The sequence below is a fragment of the Platalea leucorodia genome (assembly GCF_965183815.1).
Source record: "Platalea leucorodia genome assembly, chromosome: 11".
Classification (NCBI taxonomy): domain Eukaryota; kingdom Metazoa; phylum Chordata; class Aves; order Pelecaniformes; family Threskiornithidae; genus Platalea; species Platalea leucorodia.
Genome location: NC_138833.1, coordinates 21,736,430 through 21,754,832, shown reverse-complemented (window position 1 = coordinate 21,754,832; position 18,403 = coordinate 21,736,430). Strand labels below are relative to the sequence as shown.

General features: G+C 56.3%; 4 protein-coding genes across 4 annotated transcripts; 2 read left to right on the top strand and 2 right to left on the bottom strand.

The window, feature by feature from the left end:
* Positions 1 to 793: 793 nt before the first annotated feature.
* On the bottom strand, positions 794 to 1,810 carry HIGD2A (HIG1 hypoxia inducible domain family member 2A). Its single transcript, XM_082323695.1, has 2 exons — positions 1,612 to 1,810; positions 794 to 1,145 (listed from the first exon to the last, which is right to left on the bottom strand). Exons 1-2 carry the CDS (start codon positions 1,724 to 1,726, stop codon positions 979 to 981), a joined length of 282 nt encoding a protein of 93 aa, XP_082179821.1. The 5' UTR covers positions 1,727 to 1,810; the 3' UTR covers positions 794 to 978.
* A 116-nt stretch (positions 1,811 to 1,926) lies between these two features.
* On the top strand, positions 1,927 to 4,612 carry NOP16 (NOP16 nucleolar protein). The gene is made up of 5 exons (XM_082324216.1): positions 1,927 to 2,098; positions 2,236 to 2,347; positions 2,989 to 3,058; positions 3,794 to 3,900; positions 4,179 to 4,612. Exons 1-5 carry the CDS (start codon positions 1,992 to 1,994, stop codon positions 4,320 to 4,322), a joined length of 540 nt encoding a protein of 179 aa, XP_082180342.1. The 5' UTR covers positions 1,927 to 1,991; the 3' UTR covers positions 4,323 to 4,612.
* Positions 4,613 to 5,242: 630 nt separating this feature from the next.
* On the bottom strand, positions 5,243 to 7,715 carry ARL10 (ARF like GTPase 10; the record flags this gene model as incomplete). Its single annotated transcript, XM_082323994.1, has 4 exons — positions 5,243 to 5,976; positions 6,425 to 6,600; positions 6,787 to 6,949; positions 7,521 to 7,715. 4 exons carry the CDS (start codon positions 7,713 to 7,715, stop codon positions 5,800 to 5,802), a joined length of 711 nt encoding a protein of 236 aa, XP_082180120.1. The 3' UTR covers positions 5,243 to 5,799.
* Positions 7,716 to 9,513: 1,798 nt separating this feature from the next.
* KIAA1191 lies at positions 9,514 to 17,684 on the top strand. The gene is made up of 7 exons (XM_082324503.1): positions 9,514 to 9,655; positions 9,745 to 9,935; positions 11,696 to 11,822; positions 13,498 to 13,622; positions 14,824 to 14,930; positions 15,252 to 15,388; positions 15,841 to 17,684. Exons 1-7 carry the CDS (start codon positions 9,628 to 9,630, stop codon positions 16,047 to 16,049), a joined length of 924 nt encoding a protein of 307 aa, XP_082180629.1. The 5' UTR covers positions 9,514 to 9,627; the 3' UTR covers positions 16,050 to 17,684.
* Positions 17,685 to 18,403: the final 719 nt, after the last annotated feature.

Below are 18,403 nucleotides of genomic sequence, written 5' to 3'. Positions count from 1 at the left end.
CGCGGCGAACGGATCCCACGGCCCCGCGTCCTCCCCGCTCTGCAGCCCTGACACGGCGGAGCAAAGCCTCGTTGCCCACCAAACACCGCCGGTAAGATCCAAACGATCCAACGCCAGCAACAGGACTCGGAGCCGCCCGTGACGATGTTTGTCACGACACAGGCAGTGCTGGGAACAGGGCGCTTGCTCAGCAGCCAGTTCCAGCTCGTGCAAAGCAGCGAGCTGCGCAGGAACCGACTCCCCAGCAAAAGCAGCAGCGTGTCCCAGAGAACGCGGCCAGGTCCTGTTTTGGAAATGTGAATTCCCAAGTTGTTTTCACAGGGAGTTACACCTCTCGTGTCCTGCTTGCATCACCACAGCTTCGAGGCAGCCGTGCCTGCTCCCCTTCCATCCTACACTGTTCACTCTTCTGGCTTCTCAGTGCTCTGCAATCCAGTATCAGTCAGAATCTTGCTGCAATTCACTTTATTACTCACCGGTTGCAACCGAACAGATTACATATTCTCCCCAAACAACTCACCCACTGCTTATGAACTCTGTCCCGCCAGGATCAAGCCATAAACAGAGCTGTTCCTTCCTCCCCGGGCAGCTCATTTCTCAAGTGCTGGTGCACCGCCTGACTAAAGCCACCCCTCAGGGCAGACCATCACCCACAGGACACAATTTTAACAGACTGTGACAGCACCGAGCAAGGAGAAGAGGTCTGACAGGGGTGGAGAGCCTTAGTGAGGCGCAGCCTCCAGTGTTGCAGGAGGATAAGCTCTCAGGGAATCAAAAAACGCCACAGCCCAAATTTCAGGTTAATCACAGGGATATATTAGCCGCATTTCCAGCGCTCTGGAACGCAGAGCCTGTCTGACACCGGCTCCACCGAGACATTGCAACCGTCTCTCAGAAAACTCCATCCGCAGCCAGAATCCCCCCTGCCAGCCGGGGCGCAGGCCGGCGCGCCCGCAGCTTCTCTCTTGCCTGATTATTTCACTTTCTGGATTTCATGGCTGTGACCACCATGCCTCCCAGGAGCGCCGCGAAGGTGAAGCCCTGGGCCAGGATACGTGCCCGCATCATCAGCTGAGACCGACGGGTGTTGCCTCTCTTGAAGCTGATCAGTCCGTAGGTCAGGACGCCGACAGTGCACAGGCAGCCTGCGGGGAGGGACAGAGGGAAGGGAAGGATGAAGGGAAGGGGAGGGAAGGGAAGGGAAGGGAAGGGAAGGGAAGGGAAGGGAAGGGAAGGATGGAGGGAAGGGAAAGGGGAAGGGAAGGATGAAGGGAAGGATGAAGGGAAGGGAAGGGAAGGGAAGGGAAGGGAAGGGAAGGGAAGGGAAGGGAAGGGAAGGGAAGGATGGAGGGAGGAGAAGGATGGAGAAAGACGGAGGGAAGGATGGAGGGACGGGTCAGTGGAGCCGGGCAGGGGCTGTGAGGCCCAGCTCCCACCTCCCCCCGCACCCGAGCGCTGCTGGCTTGTTAGACAGCCCCCTCAGACAAGGGCAGCCCCTCGGGTTTGGGCTCAAGAGGGGCCGACCCGCTGCTCACGCCCTCCCCCACCGACCGGCCCTTCCCCCTCACCGCCGCCGCCCCCCCCGTGGCCCCCCAGCCGTTCCTCCCTCACCCAAGGGCACCAAGGGGTTTTCGCGGGTCTTGCGCAGGAACTTATCCCCGAAGCCCTCCTCGCTGAACACCGGCAGCGGGCTGGGCTCCAGCGGCGGGGGAGGCCCGGCCGCCATGGCTGCGGCCAGCAGGGAAGGTGACCACCCGCGGCCCTCCCCGGCTGCCGTAGCCAGGAGGCGGTGAGCGCTCCCGGCGGCCAATGGGAGGGGCCGGCCCCTCGCCGCGGGGCATGCCGGGAGTTGTAGTCCGCGGCGGGGCCACCCCGCTGGCGGCGCTACGGGAGCGGAACTACACTTCCCGTGGTGCCCCGCGGCTCCGCCCGGCGCGGCCCGGCCTGGCGCTCGGTGGAGGCGGCGGCGGCGGCAGCAGCGTGGGGCCGCCATGCCGAAGGCGAAGGGGAAGAACCGGCGGCAGAAGTATTCCTACAACCTCAACCGCAAGCGGCTCTACCGCAGCGCCCGCCGCCGCGCCGCGCCGCGCATCGCCTGGTGAGGGCCGCGGGGGCGGGGGGACGCGGGGCCGTGTGGGAGCGGGTGCTCCGGGGAGACCCGGTACCGCCCCGGGCGGGTGTCTGTGGCGGGGGGGGTGAGCACAGCCCGTGATACCGGTGCCTGTCCCCTCACAGCTCCCACATCCGCCATGCCTGGGACCCGAGCAAGTCGGTGGCGCAGAACCTGGCCGAGATGGGCCTGGCCGAGGATCCCAACAAGGCCGTCCCCATCCCCAAGAAGCTGCTGGTAAGCGTGGCCGGGGGGGTGCGCCTTTGGGGGGGGTGGAAGGCCAGGCCTCCCCCCGGGACACGCAGCCGGGCTGGGGAAAAGCAGCGTGGAGAGCAGCCTGCCGGGGTCAGGTGGCTCCGGATCAGCCTTTGTAGGTGGATGGGTTTCTTATCTTTATCGATAACGCTTTTCCGGCCAAGATCCTGGCGTGGGAACGAGCTAAGGTGTCACGGGGAAATAATGGGCTTTTGTACCAGTATAAATAACGTTCCTCAATCTCCTGGGACTTACCAGAGAGAGGTGGGGTTGGGAACGCTGCAGCTGAGTTGCTCTTGGTAAGAAAAAAAGCCTCTGTGTACAGAAGTGCCAGCCTGGCCTGCCTGCGTCAGTGGGCAACGCTTCCAGGCGAAAGGTGGCCCCACGAAACATCACGCTCGTGAGAAAAACCAGCAGTGACCGTGCTTGCCACTTGTTTCCATTCACACAGCATTGCTCAGGCAACTGGCTTGCCCACGGGCTAGCGTAATGGCGCAGCTAAGGCTCTGCTTAAGCCTTACAGCCGTTGTATAAGCAGTTTGGAGTTTTGGGAGCAGCGTATGGGGACACAGCTCTCTTCCAAATGGGCTTTTCTTGAGTAGCCTTCTCTCTATTTAACACAGGGGATGGAAGTGGAAAGCGATGGATGGAAGCAAGGAAAGAAAATAGTGCGGAAGCCCTACGTGGTGAATGGTCAGTGCTGCTTCTGCCCTCCCCAGGGAGCGCTTCCCCACCTGCAGCCTTGGCGGGGGTGCTGAACTGCACCCTTGCCATTGCATTTGGGGTTCTCCCAAGACCCGTGGGTTATTTTGTCTCTCATCTTTGTGCTGCCAGACCATCCTTAGCTGCTGTGCTGTGCCAGGGCCCGTTAATTCTTGTCCAGGCTTGTGGGCTTGTAGAGGAGTATCCTGGCAGTCAGCCGGGGGTTCCCAGCCAGGCCAGACCTGAGCCGAGAGCCAGGACAGCAGCTCTGCCGTTCCCGTGTGCCCTCTGTCTCGTGGATTTTCTTTTCCCTCCTTGTGCTGCTTTTTTCCGCAGTGTTTCTACCTGCAGCCCCAAGAGGACCCTGGTCCCTTTGAAACGTGCTGGTGCGGGGCACCAGGGTGACAGGAAACCGTGGCTGCGGTACCCCGCGTGTTTTAGTGGTGGGCTGGGCAGAAAGACTCCGCTCCTCATGGTGTGAGCTGGAGAGGAGCCGCAGCGCGGGCCTGGATGCCTGCAGCCTGTGCGGAGGGCTGTCGTCGTGTTCGTTTTCCTGCACGATCGTGCTGGGGCGCAGCCCTGTGTGTGCGAGCAGCGGAGCTGGGCTGCAGGAGCCACCTCCTTTCCACAGCACTGGCAGGGCTCGATGTCGGGAAGAGGCTGGGGACCTCTGAGGTGCTGCTTGCTTCCCTCCCCTGCTTCATGGTGTCTGTGTCCTCTGCCTAGAGATGGAATACGAGGCCAGTCTCCCCGAGAAGAAGTCAAACACGCTCTCACGAGACCTCATTGACTACGTGCGATACATGATACAGAACCACGGAGAGAACTACAAGGTAAGTACTGGCTGTCCCAGAGCGAGGAGCACCCGGAGCAATTCGCTGCTGGATCTGGATCGTCTGCAGGATGGAAATCGCTAATCCTCTCTGTCCTGGATCCTCTTTCACAGTCAGCTGATTGTTAAGGGGAAGGAGCGCTTTGAACCTTGGCCAGATCCCTGTCTGAGTCAGGCAGAGATCACAGCCGGCCTGGGTGGGCCTTCCGAGCGTGTCTGGGCTGGGCTGGTGTTTGCTCTTGGGGCCGCTCCTCTGACTTACCCTCTCCTTTGTCACAGCAAATGGCTCTAGATGAGAAGAACTACTACCAGGATACTCCCAAGCAAATTAAGAGAAAGATCAACGTGTACAAGAATTTCTATCCTGAGGAATACAAGGATTTCATTGCATCGCTCAAGCAGGAAAAGATGGACGTGCAGTGACTGCCCCTTTTTCTCAGGTTTGCCTGCAAGGGCAGGTTTGACGTGACCGTTTTCTGAACCGAGCGGGGACTGACAGACAGGTGACGGTCACAGGCTCAGCACCAGCAAGTTGAACTACCCAAAGCCTCTGGCAATGGAGGAAGGACCTTCATTAGACAGAGACAGTTATAACCAGGCGTGAAACACTCTTGGCTGTGGCTTGTGGCGTCGGGACTGAAAGTGCTGCGCCACTCGCTTTCTGTGTGGCAGTCAGCACGTTTTTTGCCCTGTTAAAATAAATTACGCTTTCAAGCTGGTGTGAATGTCTTGCTCACGGGCTCTTACTTGGCGCAGTCCCGCTTCGGAGAGCTCCTGGTGCCGACCTGCGGGACATGGGCTTCGGGTGCGTCTCACCCCCTGCAGCAAAGGGGCTGGGGGCCCTCGGGGTGCGGGCAGCACTTGGGCCTTTGCCGATTTCTCTGTAAGCAGAGGTTGGAGCAGGGCCACGTCCTGCTTCCTTCTTCCTTCCCCCCCCTCCCCGAGCGACCTTCCTGCCTCCAGCTTGGAAAACCGGGGCCCCTCCCCTGCCAAGGAGCTGGAGGGCAGCTCGGAGTCATCAGCCTCTTTTATTGACAAAGGGAAGGAGCGACTGTACAAAAGGTTACGCAGCAGAGACCGGCCGACGCGTACTCCCTTTTCCCAGCTTCCACGATAGGTTTTCCAGGACCCGGCGCCCCGTGGCCTGACCCAGCAGCCCTTCTGCCTGCAGGCAGGGCTTCCTGCGGGCCCTGAGCCTGGCTCCTTCTCCCTGGGGCAGCCGAGAGGGAGGGAGACCAGGCAGGGGGGCAAACGCCTGCTGAGCACAGCTCCTACCAGACAGCCCATCCTTACCCCTGGTCAGGGTGAAGGGGCAGCGCAGGGCGGCCTGATACCTGCCTTCATCTCTCCAAAACAGGGCTTTAAATACAGAGTTGGGGGAATTGAGAGCTGTGCTCTGCGCCGGTGAGGAACAGCCTGAGCTGGTTCTTCCTACTGGTGTGCGCCGTACTGGCAGGGCTGCGCCAGCAGTAACTCCTCGTGTTTTTGCGGAAGGAGAGCCCATCTGGGACGACCTATCCGTGCCGGTGGGCGAAAGGGCGACCTCGCTTGTTCAGCCCTGTTCATTTATTATCCTGCGGGGCTGCCGTGAAGGCGCGGGGCCCTGCCCTGCGCTGCACATTCCCGTGCCACCATCCCAAGCCAGGCTTCATCCCTGAACTAGGGGAGGTGGCTGCCCTCTCCCCGTGGCAGAGAGCAGAGCCCGCTGCTCATGTTCCCCAAGGGCAGCCGTGCCGCAGCTCAACCCCAAACCTCGTGGGATGCAGCAAACACCCCAGGACCGCCTGCTACCAGCGAGTCTGAGCTCCAGGGCTCCTGCCCGGCCGCCTCCATCCTCGCGCCGCAGACCCCGAAGAAGAGCGGTGCTGAGGATGGGAGCCTGTCTGTCCCCGGTGCAGGCTCAGGGCTGGGAGAGCAGGGTGACCAGCAGGCTCTTCACGCGGAGGACGCTGGTGGCAGTGCTCAGGCTGGCCCAGGTCGCGCTGGTGGGCAGGAGGAAAAGCTCCCGCTGCCCGCTGAGCGCGTGCAGGTCCAGCTCCTCTCGCAGCTCTGCCGCGCTCAGGGCATCGCTCTTATCCTGCGAGGGAGAGAGGCGGCCGCTCAGGAGGGGAGAAGCGCCGGGGGCCACGCTGCCGGCTGGCAGGAGCCCCGTCCTGCCTACGCGGTCCTGGCAGGGATCGTGCGCAGGCAGGGCTGCCTCGCTCTTGCATTGGAGTCGCTTTGGCAAAAGCTAACGGGAAGCAGCACCAGGCATGTGCTTGGCCGCCTGCCTGGGGAATGTATTTCCCCTGAGGGATTTTGCAGGCTGCTGCCTGGGTGCTTTCCTAAAATTCGTTAGCCAGGGCACTGGTAATGGCAGCTGCGCCTCCTGATGAAGACTGGAGGATACAGGCCCCGAGAAATCAGATTTTGCAAGAGCCAGAGGATTTGGGGTATCAGGATTTCCCCTCGGGACTCTGGGGAGGGACGGTTTCACTGCAAACAATCCCGGAGGCAGCTGCAGGGACGGACAGATGGACACCCACCTGCTTGTTGGCCAGCACGACCAGGGGCAGCCGGGGCTCTGCGGCCAGCAGCGCGTGTAGCTCCTGGCGCGCCGTCAGCAGCCGCGACCTGTCCACCGAGTCCACCACGAACACCAGCACGTCGGCCTGGCTCAGGTAGTGGGGCCAGTACGCTCGCAGGTTCTGGCTGCCCCCCACTGCGGGAGATGGGCAGGATCAGGCCCCTGCGTGGAGGCGAGTGGGGCTTCCACCTCCCTGTAGCACCCCAGGGAACCAGACCTCCCGCTGCCCGGGATGCTCTGCACCCCCAGCCCGGTGCCGGCAGGCGGGGGGACCCTCCTGGCTCAGCGCCGGGGGACACGGCGGGGCCAGGCCAGCCTTACCCTCCAGCAGGTCCATCTCCAGCCCTTCGACGAAGAGCTGGGCAGAGTTGAAGCCGCGGGTGGGTGCGATGCGCTCCCTGGCCGTCTGGCTGCAGATGTAGTGCAGGACGCTGCTCTTCCCCGCTCCATCTAACCCCAGCACCAGTACCTGCCGCCAGTCCAGCTGTGGGGATGCAGGGTCGGGCTGGTCCCAGGATCCGCAGCTCCGTGCTCAGGGAGCTGGCTGAGGGATCAGCTCGGAGCAGGGGGTCCTGCCAGCCCCCCCGGCTCCAGCCCGGTGGGATCCAGGGGTGGCTCAGACCGGGGACCCCTTCCCCATCATCCTGCGGAATATCCTGGGGAATCCAGTCTGACTGGCTCCAGGGGGGATCCTGGTGTGGGATCCCAGGGGGATCCTGACCCCGCACCCCCTTCCCCAGCCCCACGTGCTCAGCGGGATCCCGCTGGCGATCCAGAACCTTCCCCAGCCTGGTGATCCCAGGGGCGATCCCGATCCCCTGCCCCTTCCCCGGCCTGGTGATCCCAGGGGCGATCCCGATCCCCTGCCCCTTCCCCGGCCTGACGGTCTCGGGGGTGTGAGCAACCCGGAGGGATGCCGCGTCCCTGCCCCGGCTGGGATCGGAGAGATCCCGGTACGGGGCTCCCGGTACGGGGCTCCCGGGGAGATCCCGACCCGGCGCCCTTCCCGCCCGCCATGGGCCGGGGGTCCCGGCGAGGCTCCGTCCCCCCCTTACCGCGTCGCCGGCGGGGGCTCGCTCCCGCAGCTCCCGCAGCTCCCGCAGCTCCCGCTCCCACCAGCCGCCCCAGCCGGCGCCGGGGCCGGGGCCGCGGAAGCAAATCTTCCAGGCGATGAAGAGGAGGGAGCCCAGGGCGGCCACGGCGGCCCCCAGGGCCAGCGTCAGGTCCCGGAGGGCGCCGGTGGGAGCCATGCGGCACCGGCGGCAGCTGGGCCCCCCCCCCCCCGCCCCGCCAGCTGTGCCCGCGGGCGGCACGCCAGCGCCAGATGTGCCCACCCCTGACGTCACCGCCGCGCTTAAAGGGGCCGCTCCGACCGCGGGGGAGGGGGGGGAGGGAGGGGGAAATGGAGGGAGGGAGGGGAGATAGAGGGAGGGAGGGGATAGAGGGAGGAAGGGAGGGGAGAGGGAGAAATGGGGGGAGAAGAAGGGACGATGGGGAAAGGGAGGGAGGGAGGGAGGGATGGTGGGGATGGATGGATGGAGGGAGGGATGGTGGGGATGGATGGAGAGAGGGAGGGATGGTGGGGAGAAGAAGGGATGGTGGGGAGAGGGAGGGAGGGAGGGAGGGATGGTGGGGGTGGATGGAGAGAGGGAGGGATGGTGGGGAGAAGAAGGGATGATGGGGAGAGGGAGGGGGGCAGCGGTGCCTCCCCAGCCAGGGCGCTGACACCATCTCCCACAGCATTCTTCTGGAGAAGCTGGCTGCTCACGCCTTGGACGGGCGTATTCTTCGCTGGGTAAAAACCTGGCTGGCCGGGCCCAAAGAGCGGTGGTGAATGGAGTTAAATCCAGTTGGCGGCCGGTCACCAGTGGTGTTCCCCAGGGCTCAGTACTGGGGCTGGTTCTGTTCAATACCGTTATCTATGATCTGGACGAGGGGATCGAGGGCACCCTCAGTCAGTTTGCAGGCGACACCAAGTTGGGTGGGAGCGTTGATCTGCTGGAGGGCAGGGAGGCTCTGCAGAGAGATCTGGCCAGGCTGGGGCGATGGGCTGAGGCCAACTGTATGAGATCCAACACAGCTCAGGGCCAGGTCCTGCACTTGGGTCACAACAACCCCATGCAACGCTGCAGGCGTGGGGAGGAGCGGCTGGGAGCTGCCCAGTGGAAAAGGACCTGGGGGTGTTGGTCAACAGCTGGCTGAATATGAGCCGGCAGTGTGCCCAGGTGGCCAAGAGGGCCAATGGCACCCTGGCTTGTATCAGGGATAGTGTGGCCAGCAGGACCAGGGCAGGGATCGTCCCCCTGTGCTGGGCACTGGTGAGGCCGCCCCTCGAATGCTGTGCTCAGCGCTGGGCCCCGCACCCCAAGGCGGCCATGGAGGGGCTGGAGCGTGGCCAGAGCAGGGCAGCGAGGCTGGGGCAGGGGCTGGAGCACAAGGCTGGGGAGGAGCGGCTGGGGGAGCTGGGGGGGCTCAGCCTGGAGAAGAGGAGGCTGAGGGGAGCCCTCATCGCTCTCTGCAACGGCCTGAAAGGAGGCTGGAGCCGGGGGGGTCGGTCTCTGCTCCCCAGGAACAAGCGATGGGACGAGAGGGAACGGCCTCAAGCTGCGCCAGGGCAGGTTTGGGTTGGATATTAGGAAAAACTTCTTCCCGCAAAGGGCTGCCAGGCCCTGGCCCAGGCTGCCCAGGGCAGGGGCTGAGTCCCCATCCCTGGGGGGATTTAAAAGCCAGGGAGATGTGGTGCTTGGGGATGTGGTTTAGTGGTGGCCTTGGCAGTGCTGGGTTAACGGTTGGACTCGATGATCTTAAAGCTCTTTTCCAACCCAAACCGTTCCATGACGCTATCACACGTTCCGCCGGCGGGGTGGGGCGGGGCCGGGAGCGGGCGGTAGCCCCGCCCCTTCACCACAGCCCCGCCCCCTCCGCTCGGCCCCGCCCCGCGCCCTTGAACTACACCTCCCAGCGTGCCCCGCGGGCCGCCGCCAGCTCTCGCGAGACCTGCAGGCCTATAAGATCGCTCCGGTGCGGCAGACGCCCCGCCCACCTCCCCTCCGGTAGCGGTGTCGGTGTGAGCCCCGCGGCTCCGCCATGGCGCCGGCCCCCGGCCCGCCGCCCCCCGCCGAGCCTCGCTAGCCTCAGCCGAGCCGCGGCACCGCCGCCGCCATGAGCTCACGGCAACCGGACGCTCCCGGTAAGGCCTTCCCCCCTCCCCGGCCCCGCGCTCCCCACCGGCCCCGCGTAGGCCGCGGCGGCGCTGAGCGCTGCCCTCTCTGTCCGCAGCGCTGGAGCAGGGCGGCGGGGCCCGCCCGGGGAAGATGTCGCTGCCCATCGGTGTGCCGCGGCGGGCCTTCAGCTACGACGACGCCCTGGAGGACACGGCCCCCATGACGCCGCCGCCCGCCGACCTGTGCGCCAACGTCCTCTGGAAACAGCCCGTCATCCCCGAGCGCAAGTACCAGGAGCTCTCGAAGGTACGGGGCCGGCCGGTTCCCGCCCTGGCCCTGGCCCAGGCGGGCCTCCTGGCTGCCTGCTGGCCGGCCCAGGCACCGCACCGGGCCGGCTGCCCCTGCCCTCCGCGGCCGAGCCCCGCTGGGCCCCCGGAGCCCTCGGGAGGGGCTGGGGATGAGAGACCGGCCTTGCTGCATGGCCCCGTTGTGGGAACACTGAAGTACGGGTGAGATAGGTGTGTTCTGGGATTCCCCTCGCTTATGGGAGGTGTTTATGGGGGAACGCTGAAGTATGGGTGAGATGGGCATGTGCTGGGATTCCCCTCGTTTATCAGAGGCATTTTTGGGGGAACACTGAATTACGGATGAGATAGGTGTGTTCTGGGATTCCCCTCGCTTATGGGAGGTGTTTATGTGGGAATACTGAAGTACGGTTGAGATAGACACATTCTGGGATTCTCCTCACTTGTTGGAGGCGTTTATGTGGGAATACTGACATAAGACTGAAATAGGTGTGTTCTGGGATTCTCCTTGCTTATCAGAGGCATTTATGGGGCAACACTGAAGTATGGTTGAAATGGGCATCTTCTGGGATTCCCCTTGCTTATTGGCGGTGTTTATGTGGGAATACTGAAGTAAGGTTGAAATAGGTGTGTTCTGGGATTCTCCTCGCTTATCAGAGGCATTTACGGGTAAAAAAAGCTGCAAGCTTTAACCGGGTGTAATTAAGCCAGAGCAAAAGGGTAGATTTAGGTTGGATATAAATTCTTTGCGATGAGGGTGGTGAGAAACTGGGCCAGGTTGCCCAGAGAAGCTGGGGATGCCCCACTCCTGGAAGTGTTCAGAGTCAGGCGGGATGAGGTTTTAAGCAACCTGATCTAGTGAGAGATGTCCCTGCCTGCAGCAGGGGGGCAGGACCAGACGATCTGCGAAGGTCCCTTCCAACCTGGACTGTTACATGAAATGACTATGGGGATGCTTTGAGTGCAGGACCAGCTCTTTTAGATGTAGAGGCTGTTTGCTAAGTTTGAAGTGATGTTAAATGTTGTGGAATGGAAGTAAATAACTCTGCATCCCTTTGGGTTTAACGCTACTTTTCGCCTCATTTTGTTCTAAAATCTTTCTCGTGGAAGAAAACCTAGAGTTGTGGTTTGGCACAAAAAGCAAACTGTTCAGTCAGGGAGCAGTAACTCCTGTGTTAGGAGGAGGAAGTCTGTATTTCACAGGATTTCTTGTTTTCTGGCATTCGTTGTCTGGTTCTTTGTGGCTAGGGTCTCGTGATCAGTGGTGGAGCTATGACCACGAGATACACTGAGCAAGAAACTGATAGAAGGACTGAGGGGGGGAAAAACAAGATCTAAACACCAGCCTCTAATCTGTGTGACTGCCATTCTGTAAATAGTTTGTGTTTGTGAGCTGTCTGCGGAAGGGTGCTCCTGCCCAATTGACCTTGAAGTCCAATTTGCAGTTATGAGAATGGAAGTAGATGTGTTCTTGTTTCTTTCCTGTTGACCTTTTTGTACTTAGACTAACAACTTGTTGGCTCTCAGCCCGGTAGGTTTTCAAATGTTGGATGCAAGTTGCTTGTTCACTGCTAAGAATTATAAGGTTCAAGCTCTAAATCTTCCTGGGCTGTAGTGAGAACAGCGTACGGGTTTCTTCCATGGGATGAAGGCTCGCTGCTAGAGCAGCTTGGCCTTGTGTCTCATTTGAGTAGAGATGTGTCCTGGCAAGGTGCTGAGGTACTTTCTCATCTTAAACCGTACCCTGCTTCTTCCCCACAGATTGAGGAAGGGGATGCTAACATGAATGCACCCGTCATAACTCCTTCTTCGTCCACCGAAAGTGTGAACAAGGTACCTGTGGTGAAGGCCAAGGCCACTCATATCATCATGAACTCTCTCATTACAAGTAAGAACTCTCACCTTTAATCTGGTGGTTAATGGGGTGTGGGCACACGAGCGTGCTCCGGCTTGGTAAGGCCTCAAGGTTACTACCAGAGTTCCTGGGCTGCTTGTGCGTTCAGGCTGACTCTGCTCTTGAGCCATATGAGGTTTATTTTTTTTTTGGAGGATGCTTCTAGAAGGAAGCAAGGAACTAGGGAATAGGCCATGCTTACTGCCTCTGCGTTTCCAGGTGCTGGAGGTGGGTGATGAGGGAGGAGTGCAGGGTATGTTATCTGCTGATAGGACACTGCAGTCCACGCCACCGTGTTGCTGGAGTGCAGAGGCGGCGGCGGCTGCTGCTGTTACTCTGTTTGCTTATTAACCTGCTCTTTCTGAATGACTGGTAAAGCTCTACAATTAACCAAAGTGGTGTGGAGAGCTGGCACACTGTGCTAATGGAGCACTTGCTGGCATTTATGTTAGTTAGCAGCAGCAGCAGCTGTCTTGCTAACAGTAATGCTTGCTTTAAAAAAAACAAACCTCATAAACCATGGTGCTTTAAAGTCAAATTGGGTCAGTTATGCTTGCAGAAAAGACATGCCCATTTGCAACAAGAGGAATTATTCATGTGTTAATCTGTCCCTGCTGCCTCTTCTTTTAGCAGCTGGGATCTGAGCTTCATCTTTTCCTCCAAGCATCGCTTCCAAAGACTTCTAGATTTTTCAGACCAGAATTTTGGAATAGCTATACATTTGCACTTATTTTGGTCTTGGCTCAAAAATAACCAGCACATCAGAAAATAACATCTGGGAATACGGACTTTCTTCTGGAAAGCAGCTCCTAATGATAAAATGCTAATCTAGTTAAAACCACGATGGCCTAAAAATGTTCGTGTGAAGTGAGAAGTCAGGAGCCCCAACCTACAACTCCCAGGAAGAACTTTGAGTCACAAGCTGGCAACGAACAGACAAAGGTCCTCTAGATTTCTCGTATATACAGTGCACTATCCCTGCAAATAACTTTAACATTAACATGGGAAGTGTTTTCTCTTTTCAAGAAGACATTGGACTTTTCCAGCAATCTTTTTGTGCTCTAATTCCTTTTGACTTTTTTCTTAGTTCCACCAGGTAGTGAACATCTTATGCTGGTAGTGGGGGGGGGGAAAGTGCTTCTATTTTTCAGAACTGAAGCTGATATCAGTGTATTAGATGCTGGCTCTGTATTTGTCCCAAATAGCTTATTTTACCGAATCAGGAATCACTGGGAGTCTTTACCACCTGTTCTGCAAGGCTGTGATTGTCAGGTCAGCTAGTGTGGGCAGTCTTTCAGGTGGCTTCACTTTTTGTTGGCCAAAAAAACCTCCCTTGAATGTAGAGGGCCACTTAAAATGTCCAGCTTATTGGGGTCTCCTAGATGTAGGAAGTTGTAATTAGGAGTGATGCAGCTTCTTGGGTGAGATGGGTTTAATTACAGCTCATTAATTTACAGTCTAATTCCTGGCTCATCTGACTTAGCCCTATGACTCAGGGTAGTTTTCAAGTCAGAATATCTCATTGGCTTCATCTTGCTGCCTCTATCAACTCATCACAACATGTAGGTATGAATGATGAAAAAAGGGTCTTGTTGGTTATGTTGCCTTTGTTTGCTAGAACTGCTCGTGGTGGCATTTCTGTGCGAATATGTGCTCTTGTCCGTTCCAGAGCAGACTCAGGAGAGCATTCAGCGCTTTGAGCAGCAGGCAGGGCTGAGAGATGCTGGCTACACTCCCCACAAAGGCCTCACTACCGAGGAGACCAAGTACCACCGAGTGGCTGAGGCAGTCCACGTAAGGCTTGTTTCGCGTTGGCTTTCTCCGTGTACTAGCTTAACACCTATCTGGTGACGTAACTTTTGGAGCATGTTGCTAGGACTCTCCTTAAAATAGTTTCAAAACAAACTTTTTTTTCTGAAATCTGTCGTATTCCACAGTCATGTCAGACTGTCGCAGTCGTCTCTCCAGGTGGGGACATCCCTACGCAGAATCTCGTTTCTTGCTTTGCATGGTGCCCTGCAGTTGACTGTTGTAACTGTGTGTCCCAAGAGAACTTGTAAACCGTGTCTTTCTGATGTGGAGGTTAGCAGATGAAGTGGGGCTTGCCTCTTACTGGAAATGAAGACAAAGGTCTTGAATCAATGTTTCTGATGAGCTCAGTTGCCCACAGTAATCTTGCAGTTGGAATTTAATACTGAACTCTCCAAGTGTACTCCCACAAGGTCAAAGTTTTCATAACAGCGTTGAATTGCATTAGTGTGGCTTGGGTAGCCACAGGCAACATCCTGAGAAGGTGCCTGGGTAGTTGGTGTTGAACTATAACTGTCCTTCAAGTGACTTGTTCAAAGTTCAGTTTTTACTGTCTGACTTGTAATAACCTGGTTCACGTACACCCGGTTCCTGTTTATTTTACGACCAGGTGTACTCTTCAAATGCGGTTCATCTCAGCGTCGTAGAGCAGTGTTTCCATCCTGTTGTATGTGGGTTACTTCTCAGGGTCTAGTACTCCTAGACCTTGTACCGAATCTGCTCTCGCCTTTGTTAGAGGACTTGTGGGACTGAAAGCTTTGCTCTGAAAAGCGCTGCGGACAAACGGTTGCTGTGGCATTTAGACTCGTTACCAGGTCGCTGAACTGATGTGCGAGGTAGCGCTGCTACATCTGCAGCCTCCCTGTGAATGCAGTGCTTTACTGTTGAGTAGTGACTCCGAACTGCAGAGTGAGCTGTAGGTGTTATTTTACTTCCTCTAGCCTGGAGGATGTGTCTTAAGCATAGTGGACTTCCAAAATGCTTATATCTGATGTGGAAAGAAGCTTAAGGGGTGTATGCAAGTATTGTAATACTGGGTTTAGCTTTAGGTGAAGTGACACTTAAATTCTTTTATCACCTGTGATATAAACAATTGTCCAGTTTTGACAGTAAAATGGGCTGTTTTTTCCTTAAGTCTTGTATTTAAGCTCTGTTGCTTCTGTGTTTCTCTTGCCTCTCCTAACAGAAGCTAAAAATGCAGAGTGGAGAGATGACAAAAGATGACAAACAGACTTCTTCTGCTCAGTCCACTCCAAGCAGCACTCCCCACTCCTCTCCCAGGCATAAATCCAGGTACTCTGTTCCTGGCAGACCACTGCCTCCTTTGGTTTCCTACAGGCTGCTGAGGTGCGAGCTGCTACAAATAACTTTCTTATCCAGTGAGGGACTGTCTAAGGGGTGAAATTCAGAGCCTGCTGTGGATTTGTGTTGGATGGATAGATCCAAATATTGAAAGCTTGTGGAACTTGAGTGTACTCCTTCATCCTAGGTGGTAACAAACCTATTGAGATGGTTTAAATTGCCCCTGATAACTACATGTAAAGTTCCTGGCACAGTGGGGCCACTTGAAGTATTTATTCTCATGTTTTGTACATCTCAATGACTTTTTCCTAGGGGTTGGTTTAGTCAGGGATCCTCTACTTCTATCACTGGCCCAGACTTTGCCATGGAAGCTGGTGGGGACAAATTGCCATCTGAAAGATGGAGCTTTTTTGGACCCAAAGCCATCCAGAAATCCACCAATGATCCAGGTATGTCCTCTAAAATCTCCTGCCCTGCAAGAGCTAGGGGAGAACTGTCACAAAACAAACTCGATAGCTATTTCTGGAGCCTTATCCTGCTTACCTTGTTACTTTCTAGGACCACCTTGTGAGTGTGTGCTATTCAGATCACTTTTGTGCCTAAATATAAAGCAGTTGGGTATTCCAAGGATCTGAAAGTAGAAATAACTTGCACTGAGCTGCAGTGGAAGGGCAGGGTGTGAAGGTGACAGCTTTTTACTCTTTCTCTGCTGCCTGGTGGCACCAGAACTGGAAGTGTCAGCCACTGATGTGGAATAGGCTTGAGATGAGATGAAGCTGCGGTGTCTTGCGTGGGCTTTCTGCAGTGTTGGGTATCGGTGACACTGCTCGCTCCTGGCAGCAATGGACAAAGGACTTGGCTGGTTTTCCTAGCTCTTACTTGCTGTGATTTTTTTCATCAGGAGGATTTACCATCCAATCCTATAAGGGTGCCCAGAAGCCATCCCCAATGGAGCTGATGCGTGCTCAGGCTACTAGGATGCCAGAGGACCCAGTCACCTTCAAGCCACCCAAAATGGACATTCCAGTCACAGAAGGGAGGAAACAATCTCCACGTTCCCATAATATCAAGCCTCGGGATCTGAACGTGCTCACTCCCACCGGGTTCTAGGAAGAACACTTCTGGTGTCTTTTAGCGGGCTACAGGGTGTCTTAGGCTCTGCTTCCCTGTCCCATTGTGCTGCAGTAAAATAGGAAAGTCTCCCTTCCAGCTCTTCATCTCAGAAAAGGAAACAATTGTGGCTGTCCTCCTAAAGCCAGTCTTGGTAAAACTCCTGCACTAGTACTAAACCGCTGTAAACCATCCTGTCTGCTGTATTGCACCAGTTTGGTCTGCTAGGCTGTGCCTAGGTGTGCTTCCCAGTACACTGCCCTACAGTAAGACCTTGAACCATGTTTTGTGGGACAGGACTGCATGTGGTGTGCGAGCAGGCTGGCTTGTCTACCTGTAGTCCGATTGTCTTGTCCTGCTCAGTGCTGAAGTACCCTCAGGAGTACCGTGGTTCTGTCTGGCATATACAGAACACCAGCAGAAAATAACGAAGACAAGCAAGGACTAAAAACTGGACCCTTAACTGCCAGAAGGAAGTTGCTCTGGGAATGTGTTGGATTGCTTTTAAATGTGGCACTCCCTTGCTATCCAGTTCAATACCTAGTATTTCTTTTGTTCTTGGATTTTTTTCTTAAAGGAAAAGTGGAGCAGAGACCATTCTAAGATGCTCTGAATAGAAAGGCAGGGAGCAGAATCTAATGGGGCCTGGCAGTAAAGAGGAAGAATTGCTTCTCTTCCAACTCTTCATGTTCCTCCAAAAAGGTGGAAATAACCAGAGCTGGTGCGGCTTGAACCCAGTAATCCTCCTCTCTCCTTTCTGCAAAACAACACTGTCCTGCCTTCTCCTAGACAAGAGACTTACAGGTGTTCTGGCACTCTGGGTGCTGCTTGATTTGTTTTGGTGGTTTTTTTTTCCTAGCATCTTGTATGAGTCATGTAGTAGAAGTGTATTAGACACCAGGGGCACTTCTCAAATAGGATTTTCTGTTTCATCAGCATTAAATGCATTTTGCAGGGCTGGGGGAGGACTGAGGGCAGATCAAGGCTCAACACTCCTCCCTGCTCTGGTACAGCTACATGTAATTTTTGGCCTAGCCAGAACCGGTTACTGGGAACAGCTATCGCTTGTTTTCATGAAAAATGGAAGGAACTCTTGGCTATCATCTAATCCCTTAAGCATTATAGGCAGCATTGCTCTGTAATCTTCACCTGTCCTGTGGCAAACGGGTCTTTTCTCTCACGATTGTGTTGCAGAGCTCCCTCAGCCAGCAGCAGGCTTTCTGTAGTGGTGAGGTGGCAGCAGCGTCTGGTACTGGAAGCTTCTCTGTTGCAAGGACGTTGCACAGAGGTTACTTAACAGCTGGTAACCATTGAGCTCTGGGTTTTCTGCCTTCTTAAACCGCACATTCCTCCTGGAGGGTGAGGCAGGGTTGGCTCGCTTGGCTAGCTGCTGTCCCCTCGGAAGAAGCGTGTGTTGTGGCTCTGCTTCCTCAAGCTTGACCAGCACTGCCAACAATGTGTTGTGTTGAAAGTCTCCCACCCAGCCAAGCAGTTTTCACTGTCACCACTCATTTGCACCTTGGCAATCAGTCTCTCATTTGACATTAATTTATTTGTTGTCTGTATTCATGTCTCTAATGTGTGTATGATTTTTTTGTTTGTTTGTTACAAGAAAATAAAATCCTTGTGAATGGAGGTCCTTGGTGTGTGTTAGCACTGGCAAAGCATCAGCAGAAGAAATGTGGGGCTGTCCAGTGAGCGTGGGGTCAAGGTTCTGCCTAAAAAGGCTCTGGCAGCACTGGCACTAGGGTAAAATGTTTGCTCTGTAAAACTGCCCTTTGACAGGGAGCCTAGGTTTAAAGCCAGACTCAGTCCTGTCTTAGGGCTTGTGGAGATGAAACTAAACATGAAATCTTTGTGTTTTCTTCAGCTGGTGATTCTTCATGTTCCTGAGATTGCTTCTCTTGCAGCTTGTGTGCTATGTTTGCATCTGTATCGTGGAGGTGGGCACGGGGGTGGGAGCCAGGCTGCTATTTGCCTAGAGGTGGCCAGCTCCGCTTTGCCTTCCTCCGAAAAGTTCTTGTTTGAGTGCTGTTGTGGCATTTGTAGCTGCCAAAGTACTGCTGATAGAGCGCAGAGGGGGTGTCCGAGCCGAACGCCGGTGTTCCCTGTGCTCCTAGAGTGCTCGCAGAACTAAAAGTGGTGAAATAACTCCTGGAGCACCCAGGTGCTCTGGTACAGGCTGCTGCTGTGGGTCTTCATTACACAGGCTAATCTCATAGTTTAATTTGGAAAGGCTGGGGCTAAAGTGTGGCCTCTTGGTGTGATAGTCTCTTTCTACTTCTTGTATTTTACTCCAACATCATTCTTGGGATATGACCAACATATCAGAAAATAACATCCTAATATAACTA

Excerpts from the sequence above, each read along its gene's own strand:
- NOP16 (XM_082324216.1), top strand. The coding sequence starts at position 1,992 with ATGCCGAAGGCGAAGGGGAAGAACCGGCGGCAGAAGTATTCCTACAAC. Across the intron at positions 3,059-3,793 it reads GAAGCCCTACGTGGTGAATG|AGATGGAATACGAGGCCAGT; the intron begins GTCAGTGCTGCT and ends TCCTCTGCCTAG. Across the intron at positions 3,901-4,178 it reads ACCACGGAGAGAACTACAAG|CAAATGGCTCTAGATGAGAA; the intron begins GTAAGTACTGGC and ends CCTTTGTCACAG.
- KIAA1191 (XM_082324503.1), top strand. The coding sequence starts at position 9,628 with ATGAGCTCACGGCAACCGGACGCTCCCG. Across the intron at positions 9,656-9,744 it reads ACGGCAACCGGACGCTCCCG|CGCTGGAGCAGGGCGGCGGG; the intron begins GTAAGGCCTTCC and ends CTCTGTCCGCAG. Across the intron at positions 13,623-14,823 it reads GAGTGGCTGAGGCAGTCCAC|AAGCTAAAAATGCAGAGTGG; the intron begins GTAAGGCTTGTT and ends CTCTCCTAACAG.
- HIGD2A (XM_082323695.1), bottom strand. The coding sequence starts at position 1,726 with ATGGCGGCCGGGCCTCCCCCGCCGCTGGAGCCCAGCCCGCTGCCGGTG. Across the intron at positions 1,146-1,611 it reads AAACCCCTTGGTGCCCTTGG|GCTGCCTGTGCACTGTCGGC; the intron begins GTGAGGGAGGAA and ends CCCTCCCCGCAG.